At 37.7% G+C, this 13,447-nt stretch overlaps 1 protein-coding gene across 3 annotated transcripts in view; it reads right to left on the bottom strand.

Moving 5' to 3' along the window:
* PDE7B (phosphodiesterase 7B) overlaps positions 1-13,447 on the bottom strand; it is a 274,149-nt gene that overhangs the window by 178,906 nt on the left and 81,796 nt on the right. For all 3 annotated transcript variants that reach the window (XM_070417744.1, XM_070417745.1, XM_070417743.1), the window contains exon 2: positions 9,557-9,617. Coding sequence is in view for 1 of the 3 variants with exons in the window: in XM_070417743.1 (XP_070273844.1) it covers positions 9,557-9,617 (61 nt within the window). In the remaining 2 variants the exon portion in view is untranslated. The remainder of the gene's footprint in view (positions 1-9,556; positions 9,618-13,447) is intronic.

Raw genomic sequence — 13,447 nt, 5'->3', positions numbered from 1 at the left:
AAGTACAAGAAGTGTCTGTCACTTATTCCTGACATATTGAGAATGCACTTTCTGGGACTTAAGTACCTAGTTATTTTATCAGGTACGCTGCTAAGAAATGACACATGCTTCACAGTCACCCAGTCAACATATACAATGTTGACTATTTCCTGGTTTGTTCAGTATGAGCCATTTGGGGAGAAATAATCTACTTTCTTTGCTTTCATCTTAACCTGGTCCATATAATAACATTTCATCTATGAATATAAATCACTAGAATTCTCCATATAATATCATTTCATTTATGAATATAAATCACCAGAATTCTCAGCTGTAATTGCCTGGTAATATCAGAGTCAGTGTCTCAGGGAATGTAGCAAAGATCACTAAAATGAAAATAAGAAATGTGTAGTACTTTGAAGATAACAAGGATGAAATAAAGTATATGTACATTTGGTTAAATTTGAATGAGAGGAAATTGATAGCATTAAAAATGTTATAGGGTTCTTTTGAGGATTGATGAAATAATGAATGGGAAGCACATAGCACACAGTCTGGCAACTAAAAGTGCCCAGTAAATGTCAGTTATTAATTATAGATAACCAGTTACTATAGTGAGTGGATAGCAGGTGATCAGCAGTTCTCTGGGCATCTGGAAAGAACATATTTTGAACACTACATGACTAAGATGTTAGGGGGACTTAGTCTTGTCCATTGATTAGGGTCACTCTCTGGTTTGTAATTTCCGAGTGTCAGCATGGGGGCCAAGGACACGTGGACATGGAGACTGTATCGTCTTCCTGCTCATGGGGGAAGACAGCCAGGACAGCATATGTAGCTGGTGGTGCTTCAGTTTGGTAATTTTTTTCCACGAGGCAACTAAACTGGGCATCTTTTAATAACACATCATTTCTTACAGAAAATAACAATATTAAATGGATTAAAATAAGCCCCCTTCCTTTGTTGGGGTGGGTGGAGGATTATTTTAAAAGTAATTGCTGCACTTTCTTCTCCTCATAGGCATTCTCATCCCGCCTTAAAGGTGCCAATAACATCATAGAGTCATCTGTCTACTTGGGTCTCCTTTCTACTTAGTCCATCACTAAAGCTCAGGTAGACATTTTAGTTATTTCAATGACGTGCAAAATTTGATGCAACAGTGATAGGGGTTCTCTTTCAACGAACTGAGTACTGATTTATAGCATAGACACAGAACTTATTATTTTTAAAATAAAAACTCCTGCAAAATATTCTTCCCATCCAAACAACTCTGAGAAACATAAAATAATGTTTTTGTTTTGTTTTGGGCAATGTATTAACAAATAAACACAGTGACTTCAAAGATTTCTATCCTGTTTTTATAAAACCTAAATAAGATTAGATGACTCGTGATTTATGCTACCACAATCTTCCCTTGCTTCCCACTTTAAATAGAATATGATTATAATTAAAATCACATGAACTCAAACTTTTTAGTGTTTAGAAAATAGGATGGATGGCTTGATGGCTGACAAGAGAGACTCTCAAGCATCCTCGTAGCATCAAGGCCCTTGGTCCTTGATTACAGGTTTGAGGTATGCTTATGTCCATTCGCTATGGCATTCCAGCATATTCTCTATCAGGGTGGAAACAATAACAATAGCAACAGAAACAACAAAACAACCACCACAACTAACACTTACATAACATTTTGTACTTTGTGAACTACTTTCACTCGTATTTTCATTTTATTTGGACCTCACAGCAGTCTAGTGAAGTAGGTGCCATGGCACTCATTTCCATTTACTTATCTATCTATTTATTTGGACTCTGTTTTATTTTATTTAATTTTTAAAATTTTATTTTTCAATTACAGTTTATATTCAATATTATTTTGTATTAGTTTCAAATGTACAGATAGTGGTAAGACAATCGTATACTTTACACGGTTCCCCTATTTCCAGTATCCACCTGGCCCCATACAGAAACAGGCTTATTTCCATATATGTTGAGGAAACTAAGGCTCAGAGAGTTGAAGGGGCTTGCTTTACACCGTGCAACTAATAGGTGGCAGAGTTAGGATTCACATCTGTCTTTTGAATCCCAGTCCAGTGACTTTTTACTCTAACACTCTAACTCAACAATGTCACTACTTTCTGGGGTCCAAAATAAAATTTTGATTTTGACACCATCTGGTCCCCTTTTAGGGTTTCTACACAGGCTCACATGCAGTTCCCCCTTCCTGGAATGCTCCTTCTCAAGAGCATTTCAGGACTCCACAGAGAGGGTCTGTCTGAAAGCGCCACTTTCCCACTGTATTAGTTTGCTAGAGCTGCTGTAACAAAATACCACAGACTGAGTGGCTTAAACAACAGAGATTTATTTTCTCACAGTTCTGTGAGGCTAAAAGCCCCAAATCAATGGGTGGGTTATGTTGATCACTTTGAGGACTGAGGGGGAAGGTTCTGTTTCAGATTTCTCCCTTTATTTCACAGATGGCCATCTTCATACTCACGTGGCATTCTCTCTGTATGTGTGTCAGCATGTCCAAATTTCTTTTTTTTGGTAAGGATTCTAGTCATATTGGACTAGGGCCAACTCTAATGATCTCACTTTAACTTGGTTACTTCTGTAAAGACCTTATCTCCAAATAAGGTCACATTCTGAAATACTGGGGATTAGTATTTTAACAAATGAATTTTGGGGAGACACAATTCAAACTTTAACACCTGTCTCCTCAAAGCCATGTCACTCTCTATCCTTTTTCTTCCTGTTCCCCATCTCAGTTGGTGGCATCACCACTTAAACAGTTGCTTGGCTTACTATTCATGAATTCTCTCTTTTCGCCTATTTACTACATCCAATTCATCAGGAAGTTTTATCAACCTGACCTTCAAAATATTGCCTGTACCCCAATACAGTCTTTCTACTCCAAACCACACTAATCTCCTGCTTGGACTAATATCATCATTCTTTTCCACGGCCCACGTAGAATCTACTTTAAACACAGAAGCAAGTGTGAACTCTATAAAATATAAAAGTTATTACATGCCGTTCCCTCTTCAAAACACGGCCTTTACAGTAAAACCTGAACTTGTTATCATGGACTAAGAACTTGATATTTAAAATGTATTTTAGGAGTCAGCAGGATCAGCATCATGTGGGAACTTGTTAGATATACAGAATCTTGGGCCCCATTGCAGAGTGACTGCAGCATTTCAACAATATCCCTAGGTGATTTTAAAATTTGAAAAGCAGTTGCCTAGAGAGCCCTGTAGGATCTCCTTCCACTTGTGTCTTGGAACTCATCTCCTTCCACTCTTACTCTTGTTCATCCCATTCCAGACTCTGGCCTTTTGCTGTTCCCACCCCTTTGTGGCTCTCTCTGCTGGAATGTCTTCTTACAGACTCCTCAATCTAAGAACACCACCCCCTCCTTCCACCATGTCACTTGTACCCACCTTATTCTGCACAGTTTTGTTTTCTGCACAGTCTTTATCACTATCTGAAACTGTATATGGATATATTTATCTAATTTTTATTTATCTCCACCAATAATATCTAAACTTCATGAGATTAGAGATTATATTCACTTCTATTTCCTTCCATGAAAGAAGAATGGCTGATACATAGTAGATACTCAATAAATATTTGCTGAAATAATAACTGTCTGGACTTTTGGTACAATTTTTTTGTTTGTTTGTTTTTTGTGCTGATTCAACTAATGATTTTTCTCTAGTAAAAATACTCTTAGGCTACTGTTGATGATACCATGGCATTTTACTAATTCACCACTTTTTATAATTTTTCCATTTGGGTTACTTTTCTTTCCTTTTCATCCCATTTCCCTTCTTCCTTACTAGCATAGCCATTGGGGTTCTTTTCCATTATAGAGGCATTAAGAATGGCTGGGAGTGAGGCAACAGGCAGCTCATACTAAACTCTCCAAAGCAACATAAAATAGTATAGGCTTAATAATGACTTTATTGTATGGTAGTTACTGGCTAGAGCTTCTGGACTTGAAGTTTTTGAAATCAAAGAAAAATTTTAAACTATCCAACCTTACTATAAATTCTTGGCAGCAAGCTCAGCACAGATGGAAGCAACATTTCCAACTTTGCTTACAAACTAAGAAATGTGTCTCTTCATCTGTGAGACCCTCTTGCTCTCTAATGAACCAAGTAAGATTCTGAAATATGATTATGTGCCAATGAGCTCTGATTAGCTCTTCATTAAAGAGAAGTTCCTATCCAAAGTATTCCTAGAAAAATACATACATACATATATAATGTATATTAAGAAGCTATTTTACATTGAGGTAAGGAGTCATTTGTTTCAATATGAATTTAAATCTGTTTTAATGTGATCAAAACGCAGGCCTTTCTTCAAAAGCTACAGTATTCCTGCCAAGTCTCCTGAAGTGAATACTTCCTCAGGGTCACTCACTTTCTCTTCCTCAGCTCCCTTGGCTGGGGGATCCGCAGTCCCCATGGGCCAAGTGGCATTGGCTCTGTTTTAGTTATTAGTTTTGTCCTTTCTACCAGGACCTCTTGTCTCCTTTTTATTTTAGTCTTCACATTGCCACAAGCTTTCCTCCAGTGTCAGTATGTGATTTAGGGAATGCACATAAACCAAAGTATTCAGTCTAATATAAAATTAGGCATCACTGATTTTTTTTTAAAAAAAAGAAAAATATGGATTAGCATGAAACAACTCAGAGGGGATGACCAGGTCCCAGGTTGGTGTGTGTCTGTGAATATCCGTAAACTTTTAAGAGAAATGCTACTATAGGGAAGGGACCAGTCATGCCCCATTCTCTGCTACCACTCAGCCTCTGGCTTATCAAGCTGAAGGGGCTGATTATATAACGCTAGAAGTGAGAACATTGAGGGGTGGGTTATCACACATTTTTTTCTATCTTTACCATCAAGCACTAGTTCTAGGATTACAATGGATGTCCCAAATCGTTGGCTAAACTGAATGGACAATTATATATTGTATCTTGGGATTCTTTTTCATTGAGTTACCTTATAAATTCTGTATAGATTTGTCTTTCTTAAGAAATTCTCACACATTTTCCCCTTCGAAGTAAAATTAAGGAGAATGGGAGAAGAAAAATGCCTCTTATTTTCTAACTAAATCAAAAAAAGGGGCATTTGAATCAGTCCATGGCTCTCAGACAAAATGAACTTCAGAGAGGCCAAACCTCAAGCCTCAGAACTGCTGCACCCCTGGTCCTCAGGGCCCCCATGTTGCAATGCCAGGGGGGGCTATTCCAGTCTAAGTCAATGGCATGGTGGGGGTTGTGAATGCACAACCTTCCAAGAATCCAATGCTTTTGGCCACAGTGAGACTCTCTGGTCCTGCTTAATTCGGGTAACATTTGCTAATACTTTAAAAGACAATAGAAAAAGGAGAGATTTCCCTTCCTTTGTTTTTTAGTGAAACTAGTAGGTCATTTACTATGTTTCTAAGCTACCATTTAGGAAAGGAAGGGGTCTACCAGGGAAACATAGAAATAGAAATAGGCCGCTCTAAAAAAAAAAAAGCTACTAAAGACAAATCAAGTAAAGAAAGAACTCCCTAAGGAGGAAAAACTTTCTAGAGATGTCTGCCAATCACCTTTCCTTGCTAAATCCCAACCGCTTTAAGAATTATACTTCCTCTCGTTGACCTTTTTAACTTAGATGAACATTAACCGTATCATTTATGTGGAACATACGTAACATATGGCACTAAATCTGTTTCTCGTTATTTTCCTAAATACCTCCCTTCAGTACTCACTTCAGAACAACGGTACATACTTCTCCAAAGCTATACTGCAAGCACTTTCCCCCTATTTTGTTAATTTTTGATCTCTATACAATATAGCCAGTATTTTTAAATGAAAGGTCACGTGACACGGCACTCAAAGATTTCCAGTGGCTCCTCATCTCCAGCAGAATAAATCCAGAGTCCCCACAGTGACTCAGGGGATCTGGCTCCCAGGACTGCTCAGTTCCTGTCCTCATTCTTGGACCTTGGCCACATGTGCCCCTCTGCTCCTTGTGTTCTCCAAACTCCTCTGCTCAGGGCCTTGGTAAGTGCTGACCTTGCTATTGAGCATACTCTATGCTCACCCTCTCAGGGAAGGCTTTGGCTGTTCTAGTCAAAATCTGCACCAGCACCTCCACCCCTGCCATCATTACCTTACCTCTCACCAGCACCCTGCCTTATTCCTTCCACAGTAGAATTGCTTTTATTGTCACCCCAAAAATAACGTAGTACATGATTTATATTGTTTACCACCCATTTTCCTGCCCTCATAAACTACTAGAATCTAAGCTCCACTAGGGCAAGAATTTTGTCTGTTTTGTTCATTGCTCTTTTTCCTGGGCACAGAGCACTTTCTCGTGGATGTCACTAGAAGAGTGCATGCCCTCCGGGACTTCTGGCTCTAACTGCTCACCTGCCTGCCTGATTGGCCCCTAACCACTCTGCCTGCCTGCCTGATCACCCCTAACTGCTCGCCTGTCTGCCTGATTGCCTAACCACTCTACCTGCCGGCCTGTTCACCCCTAACCACTCACCTGCCTACCTGATCATCCCTAACCACCTCTGCCTGCCTGCTTTATCGCCCCTAACTGTTCGCCTGCCTGCCTGATTGCCTCTAACTGCTTGCCTGCCTGCCTCATCACCCCTAACCACTCACCTGCCTGCCTGATTGCCCCTAACCACTCTGCCTGCCTGCTTGATCGCCCCTAACTGCTCACCTGCCTGGCTGATTGCCCCTAACTGCCTCTGCCTCGGCCCCCACTGCAGTGGCTTCATCCGGAAGGACGTCCAGAATGACGTCCAGAAGGTCGTTGGGCTATCTGGTCTAATTAGCATATTATGCTTTTATTATTATAGATGTGATATGAGCTCTGTGTTAACCAGGCTCAGACTATGAGCACAATGTCATATAAAACAATATTTCCCCCTTCTTATTAGTTTATAATTGTAGATTGGACATCTTAGCAGAACACTGGTATCCAAAACTGCTCTTTGCAATGACAACTGTAATGGTTGTAATTTAAAAGCTAGATATTTTAGGGAAGCCGCTGAATTTCCTTCCAGCGGATGGTTTACTTTAAAAATGGACCCAGAAAAAACATTTTTATTTGAAAAGCAGATGGATTGCTAAAAGGGTCACAACATATTTTAATTTTCCTGTGAGAAAACAATCAACTAGATGATAGAGCCCGAACAAAGACTTGCCTGTCTGTTAGTTCTCATCAAAGTTCTACTGCAGGGTCCTGTCCCTGAACAACCTCTCAGAACTTCTCTGGAGCTGACAGGACCACAACTCATGCTGCTTTCAGCTTTCTACTCAGTTCTTTTTTATCTCCCTTTCTTTTCTTCTTTTTATCAGCAGGTCCTTTCTTATTTTTAAACAAATCAACTTAATTTTTTTTAGAGCAGTGCTAAGTTCACAACAAAATTGAGCAGACTGTATAGAGATCTCCTAAATACTCCCTGTCCGGACATATGCACAGCCTCCCCTACTATCAACACCTCCCAGGAGAGTGGTATATTTGTTACAATCGATGAACCTACATTGACACATCGTTATCACTGAAATTGGAGTTTATATTAGGATTCACTCATGGTGCTGCACATTCTATGAGTTTGAATAAATGTATAATGAGATATAGCCACCGTTATAGTATTATACAAAGCAGTTTCACTGCCCCAAGGCCCTTTCTTCTTTATTTTTCTACTATAAAAGTAATACATGCTAATGGTTGGAAAGCTTTAAAATGCAGAAAAAATATGATAAATCAAGTAAGGTTATTTTTTTCTATCACTAAAAATTATATACATACACTTATATACAAAATTACATATTTGTAAAAACACAGTATACATGTAGTTCTTTATTTAGTTTTCTATCAGCAGTATCTCCCTCTATTGGAGACAGACTTTAGGAAATACAGAGCCTTTAGCATATCTCCTGGTTTGTTTTCTGAATACTGCAAGTAAACTAACTGGTTGTGCAAAATAATTGCATACATACTTCATTCCCTTGACAAAAACTCCATGCTTTTTAGGTTCTAGCTAAGAAGAAAAGAACAAAATAGAGATCTTGAACTTGGAAATGTGAAATTGCTCGGTGTGTACATGTGCGTGTATGCTTGTGTGGGTGCACATGTGTGTCTATGGATGCATGCATGCGTGTTACATGTTACAATTTGGAGAATTTAAGGAAGTTCCACAGTGTTTTGTTTCACATTGTTTTGTTACATTTGTGCAATGAGCCCTTAGGCCATCCCTGATGCAACAGACTCAGTGTGTTTGTTCTAAAAGGCTTCCATTTGCCATGGAACCACAAACCTCAGTTACTGACTTTCATATAATTTGGCAACTTCTGTGCTATTTCATGGGTTCTTTGTTAATGGGTGGCACTTTTATCTATGGCACATGGCACAGGATTGCAGGGATTACATGCACTCTGCATCGGCGTGTTCAGTCTCAGAAAACCCATTTGTTTGGGGGAAAGTGACTTTGTGACAAAAATAATTCAATAACAGCCCCAACTCATTTCCAACGTGTAGCAACCAGAGTAGTGGTTACCCAAAGTGCAGCTCATACTCTAAAAACCTCTCCAATTATGTCTACTTCACTATTGGGAGAAGTTATCCACATTCTGGCATGTGTCTGGTTGAGGTTTTAGTAATGCAAACAAACAATAAGAAAATAATCTTTGTATCCTCAGAAATCAGAGAAGAACCTAAAATCTCTTTGTTGAACACTTGAAAACTATAGAGAGACAAAAAGAAAGAAATAAAAGTCATGCATGATCCTACCATCCAAAAAGCCCAAACAGGTCTTGAGTATTGGGAAATGATAATCTCACTAGACTCAATTCTGATATTGACTAATGGTGACCTGGACATACCCAATACTAAAAGAAAGAGAGAAAAAGGAAAATACTTCACTGCTTCATTCCTAGAGCAAGTGTGAATAAAATAAAACAGGCTTAAAGTTAGAATCCCTATGCCATGTGCTTTCATAGTAAGGGACTACTAGACTGTTGATTTTTAAGAATTAGATGCTGTAACTATAATTCTAATATTATAAATTCATACATGTAACGTCAGCTCTGTAAAAATTAGTTTATTGTATATTTTGTAGTACAAGAAAACAAGTCAGTGTGGGTAATTGTGCTGACTTCAGATTAGTTCGAATATGTATTTCTCCCAGGCATTGTGAGTAAGGGCTTTGGGTTGATGTAAATTCTTAATAGTTTACTTACCTAGCTTATCATTTCTAGTCTAAGAATTAGCCTGATTCTTCTTGCTTTTTCATCACAGTCTCCTGAATACAAAGCACCCAATTCTGCGTTATGCAGATGATCCAAGAAAAGTCATGGTTCATGACTTACTGACAGTTATTAAAATCAAACCCTTTTTTAAAATCAAGTGTTCCACAGATGTGTTAAAGATGTCTTTAAACCCATAAAAAGCCTATAAGCCTCTGCAATATGGAACAAGAGACAGTCAATAAGGCAACAGAACAACAATAAGTCACGTGACATCAACATGCTTAATATATGTAAAATGAAAAGCCTTCTTACCTAGCATGCAAACACATTTGACATTCTGATCAGGGTTTTCAAATAAGAGTTCACCACACCTCTGAAAGAAAGAAAAAAAAAAAGCCACCATTATTTTAAGATTTCATACCAGGATTTTCAAGGCAACAAGTCCATGCAACCTGACATTACCATGATATTATTCTACTCCTCATGTTCTCCTGGGTTACCTGAGTCTAGGAACTTATGTCATGAGTAGAGAATTCCCTGAAAGTAAAGTATTTGAGAGGTAAGTTGGGATCGATTTTTCCTGCATGCCTCATGCCCCTGCCTAGGAGTGATTCTGTGTGCGTCTAAAAGGAGTAATGGCCATAGTGGGAGATATACAATCTATTAGACCTAATAATATGAAGTTAATTCTTCTCAACATTGCTCCTTATATAGTACCAAAGCTATTCTAAACTAGCCCCTCTGCAATCAAGCACAGATATTATTAAGCACAAAGTCATTAGCCTATACTTAACTCTCTGAACTTGAGGAGAAAAACAAGTAAGAAAATGATGAAAAAGTGGCACTCATAAGTGCTTCTTCCTAACCCAGAGACTTATGAAAATATCAACTTTCTTGTCTATATCTTAGTTTTAACTTGCTAATTAAAAGTTTTATATAAGGCAAACTCTAGAGAGATATCAGTTATTTCAGACTAGACCACATTTATGTATGTGATTGACAAATAGTTGGTACCTGCATATATGTTTAAAATCCTCCCAATAAATAAGAAAATAACAAATAGAAAAATGTATAAAGGACATGAACAAGCAATTTATGGAAGAGGAAATTTGAATGTTCAATGAACACGGAATATGTTCAATTAATCATAGTAATAATTAGGAATCAATAAATTAAAGATAAAATGAGGCCAATTTTGAACTCACTGGTATGGCAACACTTAGAAATTTGGCAATAACAAGTGTTATAAAAATGTACATAAATGAATACTCCTATACATTGTAGGTTAGAATATAAAATGATAGAACCATTTTGGAGAAAAATTGGCAAAATTTTATTAGATTCTACTTAAAAATTACCTAAGCTGAAATGTGCATTACCCTATGACATAGCAAGTCATCTTCTAAACAGATAATCAGAAAAATTTTCACATATAACTTTAATGTCCAGCTACAAAATAGATAAATAATATGTTATTCATACCTTGGAATACTATATGGTAGTTAAAATGAATGAACTAGGACTACATACACTGTAAAAACATATACATAATTATCTTGTATAAATATTCATACTGTATAATGTTCAAATATTATAAAACATATAATGTTAAAATCATATAATATATATATATAATTTTCAAATCATATAATACATATCTAATATTTAAATCATATAAAAATTAAATGTTAGGCAATAAGCTCTCTTCATTTTTTTATCTTATTGAAAATATCTAAAAATAGTACATATAGTTTATAAATACATTAATTTACAGGAATAACATAAAAACAGGCAGTGAATAATGAATATCAAATTCAGGGAGAGGGAAGATATACAGAATAATGAATGCTGAAGGGCATTCAGGACTTATCAACTTTTTCTATGGTGTAGTCTCTGCTTATCCATGGGGATGCGTTTTAAGAACCCCACTGGATTTCTGAAACTATGGATAGTACTGAACCCAATATATACTATATGCTACGTTTTTTTCTACACATAATTGTGTATGATAAAGTTTAATTTATAAATTAGACACAGTAAGAGATTAATAATGAATAAAATAAAATTATAACAATATACTGTAATAAAAGTTATATGAATGTGGTCTGTCTCCTTCTCCGTCTCAGCAAATTAGCATGAATTTCATTCTCATGGTATATTTTAGCAATCTCAGCATGCAAATTTTTTTTTGAAGAATTAAACATTCACCTTTTTTACTTAAAAGAACCATTTTATGGCTTCTCTTTGGCATATCTAAATTGCCAGCATCATTATTCTTGCAATTTGGGGCCATTATTAAGTAAAATAAGGATGACTTGAACACAAGCACCGAGAGATACTGTTGACAGCCATCTAATCATCAAGGCGGCTACTACCGATAAGTGGCTAACTGGCGGGGAGCATATAAAGCATGGGCATGTTGGACAACGGGATGATTCACATCCTTGGTGAGAGGGCATGACATTTCATCATACTTACTCGGAATGTCAGGCAATTTAAAACTTATGAACTGTTTATTTCTAGAAATGTTCATCTAATATTTTCAGACCACGGTTGACAGTGGGTAATTGAAACCACAGAAAACAAAATTGCAGATGGGTGGGTTGGGGGAGAACTACTGAAATGGTTTGTTCCTTAAATTATTCTCTAAACTGTTTTCTATGCTTCAACTATTTCTTAATAAGAAAGAATTGCCCCCACGTGCAACATTCCAAATATAAAAAAGGCCCTTTGCATACTGCTTCTTGGCACCCATTTACCTTGGGCTTACAGAAGCCACTTAGTACCAGGCTTAACTTACTCTCACTACATATTTTTTAGTAAGATGGAGGACCTACTACTTTGTCCATTTTCCTCTTTCTTTCACTGTTCACAACTTGTTTAATTTCACTCCTGTCAATCTTTATTGTGGTATTATTTTCCATCTTTGGTTGGAAATCCACTTATGCTCAGGGCAGTCTTGTTATACGCAGACTTGCAATTAGGTTTGGGCATCAGCACCCCTAATCCCCACTTAGTCAAGGGTCAACTGTACCTACACTACATACTTTATAAGACAATGTGAGAATTCACGTTCTCCACCCGTAACTAAGAAATCTGCTGGCACGAAGAGGGGCAGGTTGAGAGGGGGAAAGGATGACTCAATTACATTCAAATCATCCCATTTTCTGGAATGGCTTACATTGTTTCACAAAGAGATGGGCAATTGGCTCTGGGCCATGAAAAGGGACCAAATTTCTTGGGTGAGTCAAGAGAATGGATTGCAGAAGAGGAAGACAGGGTGAGCCTGAAGGTTGCAAGAGGGCATTAGATACAGCATGAAGGGTATTATGAGTGTTATCACACCACTTTAATCTCCTCATGCTTCATTTCTTTGTAAGTAACATGGGATGCTAATATATACCACAAAGCCATATCAGAAAGCAAATGTGAGGATTAATGATCGTGGCATCTGGACTGACTGTCAGTTCCTGTTTTATCTGTGTTTTGGCAGAGGTTTAAGGCTTTCAAATTGCTAGCATCCATTTCCTGCATCACCTGCTTTTTAAAGTGGTATTTTAATGACCTGAAAGAGTTAATAACTATTTTTAAATGAAAGATCAGAGGTTTCTAAAATGTTTTCAATTTCTTGGCAAAACAAAGTGTTAGCTAGCAAGTTCTATCATCCATATTCTGGGTTCTATAAGGGATAACTGGAGTGGTCCCTGACCCTTTGTTAATGACAAAGCCCACACATGTGCTAGGACTGAAGAGCTTTCCTTTTTTTTAGTTGCAGGGACTTGTAGCAAAAAATGGGTGGAAATTGCATAACTTCTCACAGCTACCCCAAAGCCCAAGAGCAGCCTTACATATGTCCCTCAAGAGCCAGATGGGTGTGCGTGGGGTGATGCCATGAGGGTCTTGCTCTCTTTCCTGGACACAAAACCAGGAGAAGTTTCTGAAACTCCCACAAAACATGCATTCCTTAATAGTCCTGGCCTGCCAGGGTTCACTAGCCACACAAACTAATGACTGAGCAGCAGCTATCAGGGTGGCCCTTCTGATGACTCTGAGGCAGTCATCTTCCTGGTCTTCATTTCTCTGGCTGCCTGGGAAATGCCTGAGGCACTTCTAACCAGTCCTTTAATTTCCTTGCTTTGTAAAGTTACCTGATAATGGTAATAGATTTTAAAGCAATGCCCGGCAGGGAATCTGATTGTTCTC

The sequence above is a fragment of the Myotis yumanensis genome, unplaced genomic scaffold (assembly GCF_028538775.1).
Source record: "Myotis yumanensis isolate MYYU_CA2020_CCGP unplaced genomic scaffold, mMyoYum1.0.hap1 SCAF_6, whole genome shotgun sequence".
NCBI classification, from domain to species: domain Eukaryota; kingdom Metazoa; phylum Chordata; class Mammalia; order Chiroptera; family Vespertilionidae; genus Myotis; species Myotis yumanensis.
Note: the sequence above shows the minus strand (reverse complement) of the source record. Positions and strands in the feature narration are given on the sequence as shown.